At 36.8% G+C, this 25,883-nt stretch overlaps 2 protein-coding genes and 2 pseudogenes across 3 annotated transcripts; all 4 read left to right on the top strand.

Annotated features, from left to right (window-relative positions):
- LOC18770589 lies at positions 2–3,524 on the top strand (annotated as a pseudogene).
- LOC18771027 lies at positions 3,649–7,693 on the top strand (annotated as a pseudogene). Its single transcript, XR_002272713.1, has 5 exons — positions 3,649–4,798; positions 5,015–5,419; positions 5,731–6,098; positions 6,243–6,484; positions 6,581–7,693. The product of XR_002272713.1 is annotated as a probable disease resistance protein At5g66900 (transcript).
- LOC18771299 (probable disease resistance protein At5g66900) lies at positions 14,465–18,203 on the top strand. The gene is made up of 5 exons (XM_020567962.1): positions 14,465–15,591; positions 15,805–16,208; positions 16,335–16,696; positions 16,842–17,053; positions 17,169–18,203. Exons 1-5 carry the CDS (start codon positions 14,949–14,951, stop codon positions 18,008–18,010), a joined length of 2,463 nt encoding a protein of 820 aa, XP_020423551.1. The 5' UTR covers positions 14,465–14,948; the 3' UTR covers positions 18,011–18,203.
- Positions 21,297–25,214, top strand: LOC18771440 (probable disease resistance protein At5g66890). The gene is made up of 6 exons (XM_020567960.1): positions 21,297–21,534; positions 21,660–22,342; positions 22,495–22,898; positions 23,303–23,664; positions 23,810–24,018; positions 24,160–25,214. Exons 2-6 carry the CDS (start codon positions 21,721–21,723, stop codon positions 24,999–25,001), a joined length of 2,439 nt encoding a protein of 812 aa, XP_020423549.1. The 5' UTR covers positions 21,297–21,534; positions 21,660–21,720; the 3' UTR covers positions 25,002–25,214.

Raw genomic sequence — 25,883 nt, 5'->3', positions numbered from 1 at the left:
AAATTCTGAGCTTCCACTTGTCGGTGAAATAAATTCTCCCTTATCTTGAGTATTGATCACCAATTACAAATCAAGAGAACATTGAGTTTTTCATACCACTCGGTTCTCGTGTTCAACTTTAGATTGAAATTATACGATTTCAAGTTAGTTTTTGGGTTTTGGTGGCGTGGTGGGTTTTGTTGTAAAGAGTCAAGAATGGATCTTTTTGCCGGGGGTGCTGTAGGAACGTTGTTCACTGTGCTGTATGAAGTAGTTAAGGATGTGAAGGACAAGACCATGATGTTTAAATCCCTCCTCGGAGATCTCAAATCCACGCTAGATTCTTTGAAACCGCTGATCGAAGACATAGAAAAGTACAACAATTTGATGGATCGTCCAAAGGAAGAACTAGAAAATTTCAAAGAAAAAATGAAGAATGGTGCTGTGCTTGTTCCCAAGTGCTCCACTGTTAGCCGGTGGAATACGTACAAAAAGTATAAATATGCCAAAAAGCTTCTTGATTTGGACCAATGTCTGAATAGACTGTTAACCATACTGAACGTTGGGGGAGTAAGGGATGGGAAGGAGACCTTGTATAGGGTAATGAACATTGAAGAGAAAATTGATAAATTGCAAATAAAAGAAGAGGTTGTGTTGCCAAAAAAATTGGACATCAAAGCTTGGTGTGCAGTACCTGAACTTCCACCTGTTACAGTCGGATTGGACGAGCCTTTGAGGGATTTGAAGAAGAAGCTTCTTAAGGACAATGTGTCAATGCTTGTGCTGACTGCTCATGGAGGATCCGGGAAAACCACATTGGCAACAAAGTTCTGTCATGATAAGGAAGTTAAAGGTATGATTGCATTTTCTGTTTTATTTGTTCCCTCTATTGGTAAACAGTAACTATTAATACTTGTACACAGATTTATATGACAGATTTCTTATATTGTATTTTGATAGATAAATTCAACAACAATATCTTCTTTGTCATTGTTTCAAAAAAGCCCAACTTAGACTTTGTAGAAGAAGTATATCAAAGCATGAATTCAGAGGATGCAAGACAAAATCCTCTGTTGTTGATCCTGGATGATGTTTGGTTAGGATCCATATCTCTTCTTCAGAAATTTGATGGATTGAAAGGGCCAAATGGCAAGATTTTGGTGACATCAAGATCCGAGTTTCCAGGATTTGGTACTCCGTATTTTCTAGAATCATTGAATGATAAAGATTCAATGACTCTTTTTCATCATTCAGCATCTCTGGGAAACAGGAGCTCTAGTATTCCAGAAGATCTTCTGAGAAAGGTGATTTCTTACCCTGCAATCTACACCATATATGCTTATTTATGCCTCAAATATTAAAGGGGGAACAAAGTAGGGAAATAATTTTTCGTCTTTTATGCGAAGTACCCATACACACAAATGAATATCCATTTTACCATATCAACCTGCAAATGATCAGTTATGCCTATTTTGCTTGTGAACTACAACTAAAATAAGAATGAAGAAAAGTAGATACTAGATAGTCATTTAACCATTTTCTCACCTTCATGAAACCAATGAGTTGTTTTAAGAAACTTGAACATTCGGTCTGCAAGTCAGATAGTAATTCACTTCATTTGGAACAATTGAACTGCAGATAGTAGATCGCTGTAACGGATTTCCACTTGCCATTACAGTGACCGGAAACTCACTTCGCGGACAAGCTACAGAGTTCTGGCGTAAAAGACTGAGAGACTGGTCTAAAAGTTCTATTCTTGATATTGAGACTGAGTTGCTTCTTCGCCTTCAAAGTAGCATAGATGCCTTGGATGAAAAAGATGCTATCATCAAAGAATGTTTCATGGACCTTGGTTCATTTCCTGAAGACCAAAGAATCCCTGCTGCTGCTGTCATTGATATGTGGGCAGAGTTATATGAGCTAGATGAAGACTTTCTGTCCATTACAAACCTCCTCGAGCTCACCACTAGAAGTCTGGCAAATCTTGTGATCACCAGGTATGCAGGGTTCTATATCTCTTATGTATAGTATTCTCATTCAAATTTCCATATTCACGAACAATTGCTAACCTTAATTTACAATTGCAATCTGTATGCTGAAGAAATATCTTTTAAGCGACTAATCTTTTATTACCAGGAAGGAGAATATGGAGATGGTGGATGACTACTACGTTGAACACTTCGTTACCCAGCATGATATGCTCAGAGAGCTGGCTGTCTATAATGCAAAACTAGACCCAATAGAACAGAGAAAAAGACTGATTGTAGACATAAGTGGAGACAATGAACCCAAGTGGTTGACAGAACAGAAGTCTCAACCCATCAAGGCTCGCCTCTTATCTATCTCCTCTGGTTGTTCCATCTCTCTCGCTCTCTTTATTTTTAGAAAATTCAGATGTATGAAATCATGCACACATGCACATGTACCCGCACTCATGACAAGCACACACACCAGGATATGAGGAGAACTTTCATTTAATTTCCATCCACAGCTCTTATCTTGTAGCATATTGTTTGCAGATGGAGTGTTTTCAACAAAATGGCAGAGCATTCAACTACCAGAGGTTGAGGTCCTAGTTTTGAATATTCAGACAAAGAACTATGCCTTGCCTCAATTTGTGGAGAAAATTGACAAAATGAAGGTTCTAATAGTCACAAATTACAGTTCATTACCTGCTGAATTGAGTAATTTTGAGCTACTGGGTTCATTATCAAATCTGAAGAGAATCAGATTAGAGCGCATTTCGATTCCTTCCATAACCAAGAACCCCATACAATTTCGGAGTCTAAAGAAAATTTCTTTATTCATGTGTAACATCGGTCAAGCTTTGAGCAATTGTTCAGTCAAAATTTCAGATGCATTCCCAAATTTAGAGGAAATGAATATTGACTATTGCCATGATTTGGTGGAATTGCCAACCGAGGTCTGTGATCTAATTCATTTAAAGAAGCTCAGCATCACCAACTGCCATAATCTATATGCCTTGCCTGAACGGATTGGGAAGCTGGCCAATTTACTAGTGTTGAGGTTAAGGTCCTGTACAGACTTGGTAAAACTTCCAGGCTCGATGAAGAACCTCAAAAAGTTAGTCTTTCTTGACATATCTGATTGCTTCAGCATTAGGGAGTTGCCTGAAGACATTGGTGAAATAAGCAATTTAAGAAATATCAACATGAGACAGTGCTCAAGATTGCAAGAGTTGCCTCTATCAGTTTTTGATCTCGAGCAGTTAGAGGAAGTGATATGTGACGAAGAGACAGGAAGTCTGTGGGAGCCCTTCTTGAACTGTCTCAGAAGCACACGCATAATGGTGGCCAAAGAAAATATCAACCTGAATTGGCTCCAATAGCTTCAATTTTGAGACCTGTCTTTTTCTTACTGAATGTTGGAGCAATTTCTTAATTTCCCTCTCGTGGTTGGAATTTTCTTATTTGTTTTCTTGATGTTCTTTCAGAACAAGATGAAAATGTGTCTACTGCAAATTGTATTTGAAAGGTCTTCTGTTTTGTGAAATGAAATGAGCGTCTGAGAATTTGTATTTACCAGTTTTTGCTTCTGAATTATTGCATCTTTCGTTTGGTTGCTTCACACAGTTTGTCTTTATCGTTTTTCTTTGAACTTGTCTCATTCATTAATTAGAAACAATCTGACAGAAATACAATTTTTGGGTTGGCCAATACCTGCAGGGTGGTGGGAGAAAAACTTTCCTGGAACGGGGATGCCAAAGTAAGCATTCCGCGTCAGTATTCCCGTATTCCCGGCCAATTAACTCCTGACAGCCGTCAACTACTTTTGACACATCGTAGGGAGGGGGGTTATTTTTCAGACCATGGAATTTTCCTAGAAACGTTGGTGCAATTTCCCGGTTAAGTTGTAACTTGTAATTAAGTCTCCTAATAGAGTCAATCATGTTTGAAATCCTCTTTTATCTTACCTTGCATGATTGCCAACAAAGAAAGAGAAAAATTTGTATTGCCAGCTTTTCAGTCTCTGGTTTCCTGTGTTTCTTGGCTTCCAAATTTAAAGTGTCTCACTTTTCCTTATTTCCCAATCTACCAAGATGCTGTTTTGTGCTCCTGTCTTAAAGTTGAGATGAAACTCAAACAAGTTTTCTGATTTGGCGTTGAGTTTTGTTGCTAAGGATCAAGAATGGGAGGAGCAGGGGAGCTTATTGGAGGGGCTGTTCTAGGAACACTTTTTAGTGTGCTGTATGAACGCCTTGAGAAGCTGATCATCAAGAATTTCAAATATAAAAACATCCTCAACGACTTCAAGTCAAATTTAGACTCTTTAAAGCCAGTGATCAACCAGATAGAAGAATACAACACGGAATTGGATCACCCAGAGCAGGAACTGAAAGACCTAAAAGAAGTGATGAAGAAGGGCATAGAGCTCGTCGGCAAGTGCTTTGAGGGTGGTGAGTTTCAGTTCTACGAAAAGAACAAATATGCCAACAAACTTGTTCAGTTGGACAAATCTCTCCAAGCACTTCTACAGAGACTGCATGTGCAGGGCATAAGGGATGTGAAGGAGAGCTCGGTTTCGGTGAGGAACATAAAGAAGGAGCTCAGCCGAATTGAACCAATGCTCAGCCGAATTGAATCAAGTTTGGTGTTACAAAATCAAGCTAAGACTGAAGCTTGGTGTGCAGCACCTGAACTTCGGCTGCTTGTAGTTGGGTTGGATTTTCCTTTGAAGGAATTGAAGAGGAAGCTTCTTAATCTTAAAGATGGGGTGTCAATGCTTGTTCTGACTGCTCCTGGAGGATGTGGCAAGACCACTTTGGCAACAACATTTTGTCAAGATCAGGAAGTCAAAGGTATCTTTTACTCCTTTTCAATTGTTAGCTTTGATCAAGAGGTGGCCTTATATACACATATTTGCTAGGAACATGTTTTCTTGAGAAAATTGCCACACACATTTCTTACTCTTTGGATATACTAGGACTGCAATTATATATGTTTAATCTTTGTACAACCATAGACAGATTTGAAAGAGACCTTAATGACAGCATTCCTATATTTTCTTTGGATAGATACATTCGGGGACAATATCTTCTTTGTCACTGTTTCAAGCAACCCCAACTTGGAACGTATTGTTCAAGAACTTCATCTACGCAGGGGTTCCAAAGTACCTACTCTCGGAAACGAAGTAAATGCAAGTTAAGTGGCCGCACCATTTTCTCAAGGAACAAGGACAAAATCCTTTACTGTTGGTCCTGGATGTTGTTTGGTCTGGATCAGAATCCCTTCTGGAGAAGTTTGATCAAGTTAAAATGCCAAATTATAAGCTTTTGGTGACATCAAGGTCTGAATTTCCTAGATTTGGCTCTTCATATCATTTACAGTCATTGGATAATGACAATGCAATGAAACTTTTTCATCATTATGCATCTTTGGGAGATAAGAGCTCTGATATTCCAGAAGATCTTTCAAGACAGGTACTTTTTAGTTGCAATGCACTATATATATGCTTATTCATGCCTTACAAGAGGAGGAAAATAAATTATGTTCACTTTTAACACAAAGCATCCATACAGACGAGTGAACACATCCATTTCACCATATCAGGTTGAGTAATCATGCATTTAAGCTTACTTGTGATGTACAACTAAAATTAAAATAAAGAAGCTTAGATAGTTTTTAACCATCTTCTCATCTTCAAGAAACCATTGAGATGATTTTCAGAGACTTGAATTTGGGTATGCGAGTCAAAAGGTAATTGATTTGATTCTTGAAAATTGAACTGCAGATAGTACTAGTAGAGCGTTGTAAGGGATTTCCACTTGCCATTAAAGTGCTTGGGGGATCACTTTGCAGACAGCCTATAGAGATCTGGACACAGAGATTAAATGAATGGTCTAGAGGTTCTACTGTTCATGATTCAGATGGTGAGTTGCGATTTTGGCTCCAAAGCAGCTTCGAAGCATAGGATAAAGAAATGCCTATTATTAAGGAATGTTTCTTAGAACTGGGTTTGTTTCCCGAAGACCAAAGAATCCCTGCTGCTGCCCTCATTGATATATGGACAGAGTATTATGATCTAGATGAAGATGCAGAGTGCATTGCAAACCTCTACAAGCTCTCATACCGAAGTCTCGCAAATCTTGTAGTCATAAGGTGTTCATGCTTCTGTCTTTCTCTTGTATGATATTTTCGCCCTATAATTTTCTATTCATGTACTAGTTGCTGCTGATAACTGGTTATTGCAATATGTTTTCTGAAGAAATCTCTTGTAAGTAACTTAGTTTTGATCATCACCAGGAAGGAAAAGGTGGAGAAGGTGGAGAAGGTGGAGAAGGAGGAGGGGAATCAGTACTACAGTGAACACTTTGTTACCCAACATGATATTCTTAGAGAGCTGGCTATCTACTACTCAAAACAAGAACCAGTAGAACAGAGGACAAGGCTGATTATCGACAAATGTGGTAACAAACTTCCCAGTTGGTGGAGAGAACAGAAGCATCAACCGATGAAGGCCCGCCTATTATCTATCTCAACAACTGGTTGTCCCATCTGTCTCTTTAGCAACTACACATATACATGCTTCCATATTAGTTTCACCTCACACTCACATCAATTAGCATGTTGTTACTTTGCAGACAGACTGTTTCCAAAAGAACTGCAAAACATGCAAGTACCAGACGTTGAGGTTCTAGTCTTGAATTTCCAGACAAACAACTATGCCTTACCCAAATCTGTGGAGAACATGGATAAATTGAGGGCTTTAATAGTCACAAATTCTGTCTCACCTGCTGAGTTGAGCAACTTTCAACTTCTGAGTTCGTTATCGAATTTAAAGAGAATCAGATTAGAACGCATCTCAATTCTTTCCATAACCAAGAACCCCATAGAATTGAAGTCTGCAGAAGATATCCTTGTTCATGTGTAATATCGGTCAAGCTTTCAGCAACTGCTCCATCCCAATCTCATCAGCATTCCCGAATCTAGAGGAAATCAACATTGACTATTGCGATGATCTGGTGGAATTGCCTGCCGACCTCAGTGATCTTATTCAACTAAAGAAGCTCAGCGTCACCAACTGTCATAAGCTATCTGCCTTGCCTGAAGAGATTGGGAAGCTGGTCAACTTAGAAGTATTGAGGCTAAGGTGCTGCACAGACTTGGTAAAACTTCCAGGCTCCATTAAGTACCTCACTAGGTTACACTTTCTTGACATATATAAATGTTTCAGCATTAAGGAATTTCCTGAAAAGATTGGTGAATTGAGTGGTTTAGAAACAATCAACATGGGACAATGCTCAAGATTGCAAGAGTTGCCTGTATCAGTTTTGAATCTTGGGAAGTTACAAGAAGTGATATGCGATGAAGAGACAGAAATATTATGGGGGGAACTTTTCAAATCCCATCTCACAAGGATATCGGTGGTAAAAGAAGACTTCAACCTGCATTGACTCCACAAATTTTGAGAGCTGACTGTCCTTAATAAACGTATGTTGGGGCAATGTCTGTGTGATTTGTGTATCAATTTTTCATTTTCCTAGTTTTCTTCTCTTTTGTGGTGTTTATTTCTCATTTGCCTTTGTATGAGATATTTTTGCATAGTAAAAACAGTTTGAATGAGAGGATTTGGATTTACCACCATATAGTAGAGATTTAATTTCTTATGAGGAAGGACAGAGGAGAGCAGGGGCTACCCTTCCTTGTGCGAAAGAAGTATACAGTAAAGAAGACAATAGTCTATCATTCTTCTTCGAAAAATTTAAAAGCTGTAAACTCCAATTTAGTCGCAATGCTAAAATATTAGCTTTACTCAAGTAATTGAATCCACCTAATATGTGCTTCAAATTGCCAAGTTTGTTTCGTTTATGATTTTGGCTTCATAGACGGAAGAAAGAAAAAAATAATAATAATTTATTCATTTGTTTCAACTTTCAAGTATAAAATTAGAGTTTTTCTATTTAAACTCTACACTTTTCTTTGTTCACCCAATACTTAAATCATTAAGCTCTTATGTTTTATTATTGTGTAAAAAGACAAAAAAAAAGTTATCAAACTTAATACTTAATTCTAATACATCTATACACCCCAACAGAGGCGTTTCTAGCCTAGGGCAAGCTGGGCTCATACCTGCCCAAATGTTTGTTAAAAAAATATTACCTATACTATATATGTCCAACCCACTTAAATTAAACCTATACAAACCTTTTTCTTTCTTTCTTTTCCTTCTCTCCTCTCTCTTTTTTTTTCTGATCCTTCCCTTCTCTCTTCTCTCCCTCTTTTTTTTTTCTTTCTTTTCTTTCTCTCATCTCCCCTCTTTTTTTCTTTTTTCGTTCTTTTCCTTCTCTCTTCTCTCCTCTCTCTCTTTTTGTCTTTATTTTCTAATTAAATTAAAAATTATTATTATAATTTTTTTTGTCTCGCACAAACCCCAAGCCCAGCCTATAATTTTTTTTTCTTGCACCTAGACTAAACAACATGATTGATAGGGCTGTGGAGCTCGAGGAGGAAAGCCAGAAACGGGTGTCATAATGGACCTCTATAAAAGGAAACAAAAGGATAAAATAAAATAAAATAAAACCCTAGCTCCGCCAATTTTCTTCCTTCTCATTTCTTCGATATAAATATTTTTTTAATGTTTATTATTGAAATTCACTCGTGCCGTCGAGTTTAATATATAAGTTTTGCCCAGTCGGTTTTTGAATCTTGGAAACGCCACAGCACCCCACCACTCTTCATATTAAATTTTAGAAAAAACACAAACTCCTCTACACCATATTGCCAGATTACTCTTCTCTTTCAATCCTATTACACTCTCATCTTCTCTTCACAAACCCTAAATACGGTATGCAAATAGTGACTTGTGGGTCTTCAATTGAGGTATGCTGCTTAAAGAGATAATTAATGTTATAATGTCATTAAGATTATAAGATCCTCAAAAGAAGAAAAGGGGAAATTATAAAAATGAAACAAACAGTTTTTTTTTTTCTATAAGCTCCATCCTTGAAGACCCATAAAGTCTGCAATCTGCAAAATCTAAAACTAATGCTTCAAAGGTCAAGCTGAGAACCCAATTATCAAGATCACAATAGCGGATCCTCCACTATAACTACAGAAAAAAGAGAATTTCGGAACCTTCTCATTTTACAACATATTTGAAAATCTACGAGACTCTGAAGCCACATAGTTTATAACGACAGTAACCAAACAAGCCTCAATCTTATGTCCAATTAAAAAACAAACACTAACATCTGAAAGTAATAACACCCCAACAAAAGAAAGGCGCACTTTGAACACTGCTCTTCTGATAGAAAAATCGCTTCCAACATGAGCAATAAGTGAACCCTACAAGCAAAATCATTAAAACCCAGTAACTTTAAAGCAGAATTACTCAAATATCTTCATTAAAACCTAAATCCATAATAATAAAATAATACTGCTGCACATTTGACAACAGTATTTTTATCTCTTTAAGAAATGTGAGGTTGATGTGAACTTAGAGTTATGTGAAGTAAGATAGAGGGGTGTGGGCAGTGGCAGAGCCAGAAATTCTATCAAGGAGGGTCAACTTTAAATAGCTTTATAATTACAATGAATGTAGTTTTTATAGGAAAATATATATAAGAATTCATTATAATGATTAAATTTCAATATTACAAACTTAATATCTTAGTAAGTATAACCCAAATTCTAGCAACCTAAAAATAATGAAAGAATTTAGTTGATTTTAGATAGAATGAGAAAATCAAATAAAATCCATGACACACATATATAAATGACATATGAAGATATGAAAACAAATATAGATCATATTCATGTTCCTTGTAGACAATTTACATTTGTGAGAAGGGTCAATATAGTAAATATAGCTATAAAACAACTTGGATAACATAGAGAAATATAATATTTTCAAAATGTTGAGAAGGGTCAAGTGACCTTTGTGGGCCTTAATTGGCTCCGCCAATGGGTGTGGGGTGTGAGGTTGGTGAGTTTTTTTGTTATTATTATTTTTCTGTTATGTGTATTTAATGGTAGTTGGTGAAAATAGTGGGGTGTTTTTAGAAAGAATAATGTTACTTTTACCATATTTGTATACTACATCCCTATACCATCTTATATGGAAACTGAGGTGGACAGCCACATTAATTAAAATTATTTAATATTTTCTTTTCTTTTATGATTTATTCCAGTGTTTGTTTTTCTAATTGTCTTAATTAAAATACACTTCATTTATTTAATTGATGTGACATACATGTCATATCATATGGTATAGAAATGTGGGATAAAAATGTGGTAAGTGTAGCATTACTCTTTTAGAAATTATGAAAATTTGAATTAGAAGTTGGGGTGAACTTAGAATATGGGGTGGACAAAAGTGTGAGGTTTAAATATAAAAATTCTAAAATTATTGTGTTATCATTTCACAATTAGATTTGAGAAGTGTGTAAATACAAATTTTTGAAAATGAAAATTGACCTAAACTATTATAAATGTATAAAAAAAAAAAAAAAAAAGGTTTGAGTTTAGGCATAAAGTAACCGCACCACTTCATGATTGATGATTGGTTAGAGCAACTCCACCCATTTGCCCTTAGCCATGGCAAAGGGGGAGCTAGGGCAGCCACTATTCACGTGAATAATGGTTGCCCTTGCAAATAGTATTTTGTGTTTCCACCCATTGCCATAGCTAAGGGCAATTACTATTCATTTTTTTGTTTTTTTCACAACTTTTTTAATGAAAATAATTAATTTAAATAATATTTTCAGATAAGATTTTCGGGTTCCTACGTGTTAAGACTATTCATAATCGAATAAAATTTCCAGATAAGATTTTTGGATTCAAATTTCGGATGAATTTCAAAATTCAAATTTCAGATAAATTTGGGTTCAAATTTCGGATGAATTTCAAAATTCAAAATTCATATAAATTTGGGTTCAAAATTCGGATGAATTTCAAATTTCAGATAAGATTTTCATCCAATCAAATCAAGCCACGTGGCATGTCTATCTTGCCAAAAATTTCTATAAAACTAGAGGCTCAGCTCATACCTCTCACACCACATCTTTCTATATTTTCATTTCTCAGAGTTTAGATTTCATACTTCATTCATTCTCAATGGAAGATTTTAGGAGATGCTTGGAGAGGCAAGAGTGAGAAACAAATGAGAGAAACCGTAGAGCAGATGAAATCAATGAGTTGCAGAGACAATTCATCGTCGTCGTCGTGGTTCACAAGTCGGCCGCCGGTGGAATGTGGACAAACATAGGCATTCTCGGGATAAGAATATTTTGGAAGATTATTTTATCCCAACTTCTTTGTACTCTGATGATGATTTTCGAATGCGATTTAGAATGCAACCTCATTTGTTTAATAAAGTCATGCATGATATTTGCAATTATGATGCATACTTTGTTCAAAAGTGTGATGCTACTGGGGTTTTGGGGCTTCTTTTGGAGCAAAAGCTTACAGTTGCTATACGAATGTTGGCGTATGGAACATCTGCTGATCAGGTGGATGAGATTGCCTGGATGGGGAAGTCCACTATGTTGGAGGCTTTGGTAAGATTTTTTCAAGCAGTTGAAACTCTGTACACTAGGGACTATCTGCGTAGACCTACTCCCAGGGACCTCCAACAGCTTCTACAAAAAGCCGAAGCTCGAGGATTTTCAGGAATGATTGGTAGCATCGACTGCATGCACTGGCAATGGAAGAATTGCCAACTGCCTAGCAATGTGATTACGGAAATAGAAAAAGCCAAAAAAGTATCATCCTTGAAGCCGTTGCTGGCTTCGACACATGGGTTTGGCATGCCTTCTTTGGAGTTGCAGGATCCCAAAATGACCTCAACGTGCTGGGTCAATCCCCGGTCTTCAACGATGTATTGAGAGGCCAGGGCCCCAATATCACCTATCAAGTCAACAATACAGTGTACCAGACGAGGTATTATCTAGCTGACGGCATCTACCCGAGGTGGACCACTTTTGTCAAATCCATTCTGAATCCCCAATCCCAAAAGCAAAAATTATTTGCTACCTATCAAGAGGGATACAGGAAAGATGTCGAAATGTGTTTTGGCATCCTTCAAGCTCAGTGGTTGATTATTCGAGGCGCGGCCCGTATGTTTGATAAGGAGATCCTCAGAAGCATTATGATGACTTGCATCATCCTCCATAATATGATTGTGGAGGATGAGTACGATTATGATGCTTTAGAGGTCTACGAACCGGATCCAATGAACACGGCCTGGACATGAATTTATGAAAGGCCCATGGGGCCAAATGGAGAACCGTTTCAACCAGAACCGTTGGTGAGGGATGGTCATTTGATGACCTGAATGATAGATCGATATACAGAGATGCAATCTTCGTATATTCATGAAATGCATCAAGTTCACTTGATGGAGCATCTATGGGCGGTGAAAGGCAATGAAGATGAATGATGGAGCATAGATGCTTTGGTTATGTTTTATTTAGTTATGGTTAGGTTGTGTTGTATTTTTATTTATCATGGTTTGGTTGTGGTTTGTTATTATTATTGTGCCTTGTTTGTAGTTTTTTTTATTATTTTAATCTTGTTTTATTTGAAGTATGGAATATGTTGAATAAAAAGGTAATTTATTGAATGTTTTGTTTATTAAATAACAAAATCTAATACAAGTCATTACGAATTACTACTACTAAAATAAAATACATGAATTAAAACAACTTTAATAGAAAACATGAAAAATACAAATACATAAAAGGTATGCTAACTAATTTAATGGTTTCCATCATTTAACCAATCCGTGTTGCTAGGCCCATCATCCCGGAAAAGTCTTCTTCTCATAACATCCCTTCGTTCTAGCTTCCAAAATTGTTTTGTTTCAGGAGACATATGACTTGTATCCATTGCCATGGTTTCCCGATCCGTCTTGTCCATATCTTTTTTGCCCAAATACTCCTTTTCTCGTGCATACTCAGCTTGAAGGGCCAACTCGTTATCTTGGCGTTTCTGCTCCATTTCAATTCTTATGCCGTTTTGCCTTGCAATTTCTTTCAAAAACTTTGAATTATTATTGCTTGAATTACCCGCTTTCTTTGCCTTCGCGGCTTTTCGGCCAATGGGCTTCGGCTCCTTTTCGATGGGTGAGTCTTGACTCATAGGAGAATCGAGAGGTGAATCCTATGTCATTGAATCACAGAGTGGCGTCTCGTTTAACACAACGGCGGGACCCGTCGGAATAATTATGAAGCGTTTGCAATATTTCACCACCTCCCAACATTCATGATGGTTGAAACTTTTTTTGCCACCCCCGGTTGCACCGAACCACATTTGTGCTTGAATCATCTATTTAACAAAAAAATGGAAATGCACTAAATATTTAAAATGCATTGGATATGCAAGTAACAAAAAAAAATGATAATGGAAATGCAATTAACCTTACAAATAAATTAGAAGTGCAAGAAAATTAAGAAACAAGTGGAAATGCAAGAAATATTAACAACATATTGAAAATGCAAGAAATATTAACAAAATATTGAAAATGCAAGAAATATGAACAAAATATTTAAAATGCAAGAAATATTAACAAAATATTGATAATGCAAGAAATATGAACAAAATATTTAAAATGCAAGAAATATTAACAAAATATTGATAATGCAAGAAATATTAACAAAATATTTAAAATGCAAGAAATATTAACAACATATTGATATTGCAAGAAATATGAACAAAATATTTAAAATGCAACAAATATGAACAAAATATTGAAAATGCAAGCAATATTAACAAAATATATATATTAGGAGATTAAACTTAATAAAACAAAAATTATAAAATACTTACCTCGTTAGTACTATTTTCCCCGCTTCTATAGTTGTCCATCGCTTTTGCTAGGGCAGCTCTCTATTTTCCCAACTCTTTATTGAGAATTTTCCACTTATTGGATAATGCCATCTCCGTACGAGTAGACCACAGAATTTTTTCACAAAATTCGGCATGAATTTTTTTCCACATATGAAAAAAATTCATCTCATTGCCGGACATGGGACAATGACAAATTTGGAGCCAAGTCTCACACAAGGAAACATCTTCCATGGTGCTCCAAGCTCCTCCGGTTTCGATAGAAGAAGCCATAAAAATATGAAATCAAAATACAAGGTGAAAAAGAGGAAAATGTTGAGTAAATAGTGAATAATAGTATAAGTATAATGAAATGTATGAGAATTGGTGTCAAATTTTTTTTTATATATTTTTATTGCCCAAAAAATGCCAGCCGTAGGATTGGATTCAAATATGCTGATCAGAGGGCTGGGAGTGCGACACGTGGCATCCAGCCATTGAAGCTGGCTTCGCGCTGCCAACGATAAAAAAAATTTGAACGTGCTCGCTGACATCAACGTGACGCAAGTGCTGACGTCAACGTCCGCGGACTAAAGCTCGAGCTTGACTCGCCTTCAGGTTGGCCCGAATTGATGGGTTCCACAAACCCCCCGAACTTGGGCTAGCCGCTGAAACAATTTTTTTTTTTTTTTTCCTCGCCTCGGGCTCGGCTGGCCGGTTGGACTCGCTCTTAGTTTGCGCGTGGCCTATTATGTAAATTTCTGCATTATATGTGTGTTTGATTACTTTACCGTTTGTCTTTATGTCTTTGTCGTCTTTCTTTAAACTTGTCCTAAACCCTAAAGTACAATTTCTGGTTGGCCACTACCTGCAATTTCTGGGAGGTTAGTTTTCTCCCCATTAAAGTTTCCTAGAAACGTTGATGCAATTGCCCGTTTAACTCAACCAGTCAATAGAAATTTCCACCGAGCTTCGCAGATCATTAACATCATTTCTGAAATTCTTCATTATCTTATCTTGCTTATAAGCCAATAAAGAAAGAGAAAGCTGAGCTTTGTATGTCCTGCTTTTGAGTCTCTGGTTTACTCCGTTTCTTGGGTTCTGAACTTATTGGCTTCCAAGTTTAGAGGTAACTTAAACAAGTTGTCTGATTTTGGTGTTGGGTTTTGTTGCTAAGGATCAAGAATGGGAGGACCAGATTTTGGAGGGGCTGGTCTAGGAGCACTGTTTAATGTGTTGTATGATGGCCTCAAGGAGCTGATCGGCAAGAATGTCATATATAAAACCCTCCTCAAAGCCATCATATCGAGGTTAGACATTTTACACCCATTGATCAAAGAAATAGCAAAATACAACAAGGATTTGGATCTCCCAGATAAGGAACTAGAAAATCTGAAAGTAGGGATGGAGAAGGGCATAGAGCTGGTCCACAAGTGCTCAAAGATTCGTGCTTGGAACATCTATAAAAAGTACAAATATGCCAACAAACTTCTTGATTGGAACGAATCTCTTCTAGGGCTTTTAGATATGCTGAATGTGCAGGGCATAAGGGATGTGAAGGGGAGCTCGGTTTCGGTGAGGAACATAGAGAAGGTGGTCAGCCGAATTGAATCAAGTTTGGTGTTACAATATCAAGATGAGACTGAAGTTTGGGGTGCAGCACCTGAACTTCCGGCGCTTGTAGTTGGGTTGGATTTTCCTTTGAAGGAGTTGAAGAGGAAGCTTCTTAATTTTAAAGATGGGGTGTCGATGCTTGTTCTGACCGCTCCTGGAGGATGTGGCAAGACCACTTTGGCAACAGCATTTTGTCAAGATCAGGAAGTCAAAGGTATCTTATATTCCTTTTCAATTGTGAGCTTTGATCAAGAGCTGGCCTTATATACACATATTTGCTAGGAACATGTTTTCTTGAGAAAATTGCCACACATTTCTTACTCTTTGGGTATACTAGGACTGCAATTATATATGTTTAATCTTTGTACAACCATAGACAGATTTGAAAGAGACCTTATTGACAGCATTCCTATATTTCTTTGGATAGATACATTTGGGGACAATATCTTCTTTGTCACTGTTTCAAGCAACCCCAACTTGGAACGTATTGTTCAAGAACTTCATCTACGCAGGGGTTCTAAAGTACCTACTCTCGGAAACGAAATAAATGCAGTTAAGTGGCTGCACCATTTTCTCAAGGAAGAAGGACAAAATCCTTTACTGTTGGTCCTGGATGATGTTTGGTCTGGATCAGAATCCCTTCTGGAGAAGTTTGATCAATTTAAAATGCCAAACTACAAGCTTTTGGTGACATCAAGGTCTGAGTTTCGGGGATTTGGCTCTCCATATTCTTTACAGTCATTGGATTATCACAATGCAATGAAACTTTTTCATCATTCAGCATCCTTGGGAGATAAGAGCTCTCTTATTCCCCAAGATCTTTCAAGACAGGTACTTTTTACTTGCAATGCACATTTTTAGCTATTTACAAATTTTCCCATCTTCATAAAATCATTGAGATGATTTTCAGAGACCTGAATTTTGGTATGTGACTTCATTTTCAAAATTGAACTGCAGATGGTAGAGCGTTGTAAGGGATTTCCACTTGCCATTAAAGTGCTTGGGAGATCACTTTGCGGGCAGCCTATAGAGATCTGGAAAAAGAGAGTAATTGAATGGACTAGAGGTTCTACTGTTCATGATTCAGAGGCTGAATTGCTTCTTTGTCTCCAAAGCAGCTTAGAAGCATTGGATAAAGAAATGGCTATCATAAAGGAATGTTTCTTAGACCTGGGTTCATTTCCTGAAGACCAAAGAATCCCTGCTGCTGCCCTCATTGATATATGGGAAGAGTTATATGATCTAGATGAAGACACAGAGTGCATTGCAAACCTCTACGAGCTCACCAAGCGAAGTCTCGCTAATGTTGTAGTCACAAGGTGTGCCTGCTTCTATTTTTCTCTTATATGATATCTTCACTCTATTTTTCCTATTCACCACTTGTTGCTGCTGCTAATATCTTGTTATTGCAATATGTTATCTGAAGAAATCTCTTCTAAGTAACTTAGTTTTGATCATCACTAGGAAGGAAAATATGGAGGGGGATGAGTACTACAATGAACACTTTGTTACCCAACATGATATTCTTAGAGAGCTAGCCATCTACTACTCAAAACTAGAACCAGCAGAACAGAGAACAAGACTGATTATAGACATGCGAGGAAACAAACTTCCCAAGTGGTGGAGAGAACAGAAGCATCCATTGATGAAGGCTCGCCTGTTATCTATCTCAACCGGTTGTCCCATCTCTCTCTTTAGCAATTACGCATACATGCAGACATTAAACTTTTTAGTAGTTTCGTATTAATTTCATCCCACACTCACATCAATTAGCATGTTGTTACTTTGCAGACGGTGTATTTTCAGGAAAATGGCACAACATGCAAGTACCAGAAGTTGAGGTTCTAGTCTTGAATTTCCAGACAGAGAACTATGCCTTACCCGAATCTGTGGAGAACATGGATAAATTGAAGGCTTTAATAGTCACAAATTATGGTTTCTTACCAGCTGAGTTAAGTAACTTTCAACTTCTGAGCTCGTTATCAAATTTGAAGAGAATCAGATTAGAACGCATCTCAATTCTTTCCATAACCAAGAACCCCATAGAATTGAAGAGTCTGCAGAAGATATCCTTGTTCATGTGCAATATCGGTCAAGCTTTCAGCAACTGCTCCATCCCAATCTCATCAGCATTCCCGAATATAGAGGAAATGAACATTGACTATTGCCATGATTTGGTGGAATTGCCTGCCGAGCTCTGTGGTCTTAGTCAACTAAAGAAGCTCAGTGTCACCAATTGTCATAAGCTATCTGCCTTGCCTGAAGAGATTGGAAAGTTGACCAAGTTAGAAGTGTTGAGGCTAAAATCCTGTACAGACCTAGTAAAACTTCCAGGCTCGATGAAGAGCCTCAAAAAGTTAGACTTTCTTGACATATCTGATTGCTTCAGCATTAGGGAGTTGCCTGAAGACATTGGTGACATAAGCAATTTAAGAAAGATCAACATGAGACAGTGCTTAAGGTTGGAAGAGCTACCTCTATCTGTTTTGGATCTTGAGCAGTTAAAGGAAGTGATCTGTGATGAAGAGACAAAATATTTATGGGAATCTTTCTCATCTCACCTGAACAACGTAAGCATAAATGTGGCCAAAGAAAATATCAATCTTAATTGGCTCCACCACACTCAAATCTGACACCTGTAGTTTCTCAATGATTGTCTGCAACCTATGTGTGATTTGTCTTTCATTGTTTTCCTATTTTCCCTGTATTTTTTTTTCAATGTTTTCCTTCTGTTTTTGTAAATAGAATGAGATATTGCAGGTAAAATAATGAATATTGTCAAATTTAGGGATTGAATATTGAGCACTGCGATGAATTGGTCTCAAACTATGTTCTTCATCAAATAGAGTTTGATTTATCACGTTCAAAATTATCCCTAAAATAATCTTCTTCTAGATATATACTTGATCAACTTAGAATTGAACTTTTCTTGTTCAAGCGCGTAATAGTTGAAACAAGAAAGAACATAATCAAATAACTTTTCTTGCTCCAAATGTAATCCAAATAAATAATCGTACATTAAAAACGATATAATTTCTTGTGTGAACCAATGAAGTTATGTAATCCAAACATGTAATACAAAAGAAATTTATTAAACCACGTTGATGTTTTCGTGCTTCTTCTAAGAAAACAAAAGGAAACTATATTGTGTCCTGCCCGCACATAGTTCTTAGCTCAGTTCAATTTCGAATGAAATTCTTTGGTTCAACATATGATACATGTAAACAAGATAATCCACACACGACAGAGTCTGAATGTTGCATTCATATGAGTCGATTTTTGAACATCTAGCTAAATAAAGAGGACAATTATTAGATTAAAGAAAACAAAAGGAAACTATATTGTGTCCTCCTGACATGTAATTCTTAGCTCAATCACAATTCACAATAATAAAGTTAATGCAATTTCGCATAAAATTCTTCGTTCGACGTATGATACACGCAAACAAGATAATCCACACACTACAAAGTCTGAATGTTGCATTCATATGAGTCGATTTTTGAACATCTAGCTAAATAAAGAGGACTATTATTAGATTAAAGAAAACAAAAGGAAACTATATTGTGTCCTCCTGACATGTAATTCTTAGCTCAATCACAATTCACAATAATAAAGTTAATGCAATTTCGCATGAAATTCTTCGTTCGACGTATGATACACGCAAACAAGATAATGCACACACGACAAAATCTGAATGTTGTATTCATATGAGTTAGTCTTTGAATGTGTAGCTAAATAAAGAAGACTATTATTAGGTTAAAGAAAACAAAATTAGGAAACTATATCGTGTCTTCCCAACACGTAATTCTTAGCGCAATCACTTTAATAAAGTTGGAACAATTTCGCATGAAATTCTTTGTTCGACATATGATACACGCAAACAAAATAATCCACACACGACAAAGTCTGAATGTTGCATTCATATGAGTCAATTTTTGAACATCTAGCTAAATAAATAGGACGATTATTAGATTAAAGAAAACAAAAGGAAACTATATTGTGTCCTCCTGACATGTAATTCTTAGCTCAATCACAATTCACAATAATAAAGTTAATGCAATTCCGCATGAAATTCTTCGTTCGACGTATGATACACGCAAACAAGATAATCCACACACGACAAAATCTGAATGTTGTATTCATATGAGTCAGTCATTGAATGTGTAGCTAAATAAAGAAGACTATTATTAGATTAAAGAAAACAAAATTAGGAAACTATATCGTGTCTTCCCAACACGTAATTCTTAGCACAATCACTCTAATAAAGTTGGAGCAATTTCGCATGAAATTCTTTGTTCGACATATGATACACGCAAACAAGATAATCCACCCACGACAAAGTTTGAAGGTTGCATTCATATTAGTCGATCTTTGAACGTCTAGCTAAATATTATTAGATTAAGGGAAACAATAGGACACTATATCGTGTCCTCTCCGCACGTAATTCTTAGCTCAATCACAATAGTAAAGTTGGAGCAATTTCGCATGAAATTCATGTATTATACTAGTAAACAAGATATTCCACCCACCACAAAGTCCGAATGTTGCATTCCTATGGATTGGTCTTTAAATGTCTAGCAAAACGAAGATAACTATCATTAGATTAAAAACTAGTTATATAAGAGTGCCCGTTGCGCCTAGTTATTTAAGAAATGAAAGAAATTTCCTGAATTATCCTTTTACTTTTTCTTATTCATTTTTTTCGGAAGACAAAGGTTTGTTGTCATGCGTTTTACCAAAACGAGGAATAACTTACCCTTTTTTTGTTTTTAAAGAAATAGCATCTGTTTATAAAGATTTCTTGAAAAAAAATAAAAATACAGAGCATATGGGTTATGCACTTCATCAACCGAAGGGTCGTAGCATCCACGTATTTTGATATTATTGAAATAATAAAAAATAATAAAAAGTCTTTTTGGCAACTTTCTTTGACGGCTCCTGGTATTTGCTCGGTTAGACATTGTCACAGTGTCACTATCGTAATTGGCCCCGTCAGGGGTGGGTCAAGGGTCGTTCAACAGAGAATTCCACACAAATAACTTTTATTTTGTTCTCCGGAAACAATTTTACCTCAGGAAAATGCAGTAAACCAACTGTGCAATACTTTGGCACTTTCCTTAAGAAATTTTCCAAACTTGTGTATTTTCAAGGGAAATTTAACATCTGAGCACTAGGCTTGAATGATTTCAGATATCAACGTTCTACAGAAGATATCAAAGTCATCTCTGCCTGCCACTCAAGCTTTCAGCAATTATTCACTGATTTCATCCTAATTTCAGACACATTGTCAAATTTAGAGAAATTGAATATTGAGCACTGCGATGAATTGGTCTCAAACTACGTTCTTCATCAAATAAAGTTTGATTTGTCATGTTCAAAATTATCCTTGAATAGGTCTCAAGTAAATTTGGAGCAATTTCGCATAAAATTCTTCGGTTGGACGTGTGATGCACGTAAACAAGATAATTCACCCACGACAAAATCTGAATGTTGCATTCATATGAGTCGGTCTTTCAATGTTTAAATAAATAACAATAACTATTATTAGATTAAAGACTAGTTATGTTAGAGTGCTCATTACGCGTAACTATTTAAGAAATAATACAAATTTCCTGAACTATCATAATTTATTCGAAAGACAAAAGTATGTCAGAGTGCTCATTGCGCCAAGCTATTCAACCTTTTGCTTTTTCCTTATCATTTCTTGGAAATACAAAAGTATGTTCTTCACTTATAAGAAAAGTCAAGTTGTTGGTTAGTTACTTTATCATTTACTCCACCGCGTGTACGTTTGTTCTTCTTAAGGATTTTATACGTTTTACTGGTGAGGTGACGCAGACTTTTACCAAAACGAGGAATAACTTACCCTTTTTTTGTTTTTAAAGAAATAGCAACTTTTTATAAAGATTTCTTGAATTAAAAAAAGAAAAAAGAAGAGAGCATTTGGTATTTTGCAACTTTCCTTGACGGCTCGTGGTATTTGCTGGGCTAGTTCATTTGACAATCGGCATCAACTCGTACTTTATTAATACGCTGAACTAAAACAGAGAAATTGCAAACAACGTAACTTATTTTGTTCTCCACGAACCGTTTTATCTCAAGAAACAGTTTTTCATATTTCTGTTCTGTCTTGCACCATCGGCGTCACTAACAACAAGTAAGATAAGATTGAGTTTTGCATTGTTGGGTTTTTGCGCTAATGTTAATTTATTGATTTCTTTGATCCCAAGTTACGTCAACTTATTGCATTTTTTTCTTTTTTTCTTCTTCTTCTTATATTAGGCTTTGGATTGAAACCTAATAGAAGTTGTCTGATTTTAGCTTTGGATATTGCTTTATACTTATGGCATTGGCAGTAGGCGTGGGTGCTCTAAGAGCAGCATTTCAAATGCTGCTTGATGCGGTTATAGCAGTGAAGGCAGAGACTATCATGTTTAAGCCTCTCCTTGGAAATATCAAATCCACACTAGACGCTTTACAGCCAATGATAGAAGACATAGAAAAATATAACCCAAAGGAGGGGCTAGAAAATTATGCAATGCAAATGGAGGAGGGGGTAAATCTTGTTCGCAAGTGCAGCAAGGTTGGTGTGTGGAGCTGCTGCAGGAAATATAGATACACCAAAAAACTTGATGAATTGGATAGATGTCTTCAAAGACTAGTGGAAGTGTTGAAAGTGCAGGGCATAAGGGATGTCAGGGAGACCTTGGTTTCATTAAGGAACATAGAGACGGTGCTGCATCGTATTGAAGGGAACTTAGTGATGCAAAATCAGTCTGAAAAAATCAATGGTTGGTCTGCTGTGCCTGAACCTCCACCGGTTACAGTCGGGTTGGATGTGCCAGTGAAGGAGTTGAAGATAAAGCTTCTTAAGGATCATGTGTCCATGCTTGTGCTGACTGCTGCTGGTGGATGTGGGAAAACCACATTGGCAAAAAAGTTTTGTCAAGATCAGGAAGTAAAAGGTATCTCACTCTACTTTTTTTTTTTTGAACTTCTTTTTCAGTCTAGTAATAGTGATATGGAAGGATGAAAGTATCATTGCTCATATTTACACAATTGGAGACATATTTAAATGAGCTTCTAGTGGCACCTTTCTTATATCTTATTTGGATAGATAAATTCAAGGACAATATCTTCTTTGTCACTCTTTCCAAGAAGCCCAACTTGGACCTTATTGTACATGAACTATATCAACGGAAGGGTTCCCAGGTGCCTGCTTTCCAAAACGAAGTAATTGCGGTTAACTGGTTGCAACAATTTCTGAAGGAAACAGGACAAAGTCCTTTACTGTTTGTCCTGGATGATGTTTGGTCAGGATCAGAGTCCCTTCTTGAGAAGTTTGATCAATTCAAAATGTCAAATTACAAAGTTTTGGTCACGTCAAGATTTGCATTTCCAAGATTTGGTTCTCCATATCATTTGGAATCATTGAATGATGCAGATGCAATGGCTCTTTTTCGTCATTCAGCATCCTTGGATGATAAAACCTCTTATGCTCGGGAAGACCTTTCAAGAAAGGTAATTTCTTTGTCCGCAAAGCACAATATGCTTATTTATGTGTCACAGACAAGGGTCAAGAGATTATGTTTGCTTTTCATATAATTACATATAGGGGTTTTTCTCTCTACAGGACGTCCGTCTTTTATATACAAAATTCATCTTTTGTTAAAAGGATGGACGTCCGGCTCTGAGAATTCCTATATGTATATATATGTGTGTGTATGTTTGTAAAACAACCATATATTCATGAGTGAATAGTGAACACTTCCATTTACCATATCTACCTGCAAAAGATTATACGTCTATTTTAAGTAGACAATTACTTAAACCATTTTGTCATCTTCATGAAATCAAGTTAGACACTACTGTTTTGGGCCTGCACTCAAATATTGATTGACTTCATTTGGAAAAATTGACTGCAGATAGTAGAGCTCTGTAAGGGATTTCCACTTGCCATTACAGAGGTTGGAAGATCACTTCGCGGCCAGCCTATAGAGATCTGGCGAAAAAAAGTAATGGAATGGTCTAAAGGTTCTTCTATACTTGCATCTAACAGTGATTTGCTTGCTTGCCTCCAAAGCAGCTTAGATGCCTTGGACAAAGAAAAACCTATCCTCAAGGAATGTTTCCTAGACTTTTGCTCATTTCCTAAAGATCAAAGGATCTCTGCTGCCACCCTCATAGATATGTGGGCTGAGTTATATGGGCTAGACGAACCTAGTCTGTCCATTGCAAACCTCTATGAACTAACCACCCAGAGTTTAGCTAATCTTGTAGACATAAGGTATGTAGGATTCCATGTTCCTCTTGTCTGCTACTATCACTCCACTTTTTCCCTTATATTCACGACTCACTGCTTCTCATAATTTTCTGTTCCAATATTTATGTTGAAGAAATCTCTTATGAGAAAATTATTATTGAACATCCAGGAATGAGAGGGAGGCGGATGGCTATTACACTGAACACTTTGTTACTCAGCATGATATGCTTAGAGAGTTGGCTATCCATCAGGCGAGCCAGGAACCAATAGGACAGAGAAAAAGACTAACTACAGACATACGTGGAGACAATCTTCCTAACTGGCTGACAGAGGCAAAGCATCAGCTCATGCAGGCTCGACTATTATCTATCTCAACTGGTTGTCCCATCCTTCTCTCTCTATAGTAAAAACGCATACGCACAAATGTTCACATATTCGCACACACATACACTCGTATGTGCGCCAGTAGTACTTCCGCACATTTCCCACACTCACACCTTATAGCATGTTTTTTTGCAGATGGAGCGTTCTCAAAAAAATGGCCAAACATGCAACTACCAAAATTAGAGGTTCTAGTTCTAAATTTTGAAACAAACAGCTACACCTTACCCGAATTTGTCAAGAAAATGGATAATTTAAAGGTTCTAATAGTCACAAATTACTGTTTCTTACCTTCGGAGTTAAATAATTTTCAACTACTTTGTTCGTCATCAAATCTGAAAAGAATTAGATTGGAACGCATTTCAATTCCTTCCATAAGCAAGAACCTCAAACAGTTGAAAAGTGTACAGAAGATATCCTTATTCATGTGTAGCATCGGTCAAGCTTTTGGTAAAGGTTCCATCCAAATTCTAGATGCATTGCCAAATCTAGCTGAAATGCACATAGATTATTGCCATGATCTGGTGGAATTGCCAGCCGAGCTTTGTGATCTTATTCGCCTTAAGAAGCTTAGCATCACTAACTGTCATAACTTATCCGCCTTGCCTGAAAAGATTGGAAAGCTAGTAAGTTTGGAAGTGTTGAGGCTTAGGTCATGTACAAACTTGTTAGAGTTGCCAAACTCGATTAGGAACCTTGAAAAGTTAAAGTTTCTCGACATATCCTATTGCTTGAGCATTAAGGAGTTGCCTGAACACATTGGTGAGATGTGCAGTTTAAAAAAGCTCAACATGAGACAATGCTCAAGATTGCAAGATCTGCCTGCATCAGTTTTGGACCTTGAACGGTTGAAGAATGTGATATGTGACGAAGAGACTGAAATTTTATGGGAACCCTTCTTACCCCTTCTCAAAAACGTACACATAAAGGTGGTCAAAGAAGATATCAACCTAAATTGGCTCCACAAGCATCCATCTTGAGATTCTTCTTGATGTTTCCATGTTTTTCTAGCACATTCACAAGCATCCATCTTGAGATTCTTCTTGATGTTTCCATGTTTTTCTAGCACAAATGTGCAATACAGTCTCAATTTCGGTCTCGTATGATGTGGTTGTATGGGATGAAACATAAAAGTAATGTGGTCACTATCTTGCCGCATTTTTATCAGATGATTCAAACTCAATTTATGCTCATTATCAAAGTTTTTCTGACATGACCCAACCCAAATTCCACTTTGGAATCCTTGTAGAACCCCGTGCATGTCCAACACCTAGCAGCTGTAGGGCAAAAATGACCAAAATACCCTTCTTTCCCTAATCCAAAAACTGCATTCTTACATGGTGAACTAGAAGAATAGGTGTACATGAATCTTCCACCAGGATATGGCGTCACTGGTAACACAAGGAACGTGTGCAGATTAAAAAAGGTGTTGTATGGCTTAAAGCATTCTCCTCGGGCATGGTTTGGCAGATTTACTGCAGCCATGAAGAAGTTTAGTTGCCAACAAGCCAATACTGATCATACTCTGTTCATTAAACATAAGGCTGGTAATGTAACTCTTTTGTTGATGATATGATTGTGACTGGTGATGATATTGTAGAAATCGAGGAGTTGTAGAAGTGTTTAGCATATGAATTTGAGATGAAAGATTTGGTCAGTCTAAAATATTTTCTAGGTGTGGAAGCCACTCGATCTAAGCATAGCTTATTTCTTTCACAAAGGAAGTATGTCATGGACCTGTTAGCAGATACTTGGATGCTTGATTGTAAACCAGCTGAGACACCTATTGTGGAGAATCATAAACTTGGGATTTATGTGGATCAGGTCTCAACTAATAAAGAGAGATACCAGAGGTTGGTTGG

This window comes from Prunus persica, chromosome G7 (genome assembly GCF_000346465.2).
Source record: "Prunus persica cultivar Lovell chromosome G7, Prunus_persica_NCBIv2, whole genome shotgun sequence".
In the NCBI taxonomy this organism is placed as follows: Eukaryota; Viridiplantae; Streptophyta; class Magnoliopsida; order Rosales; family Rosaceae; genus Prunus; species Prunus persica.
Note: the sequence above shows the minus strand (reverse complement) of the source record. Positions and strands in the feature narration are given on the sequence as shown.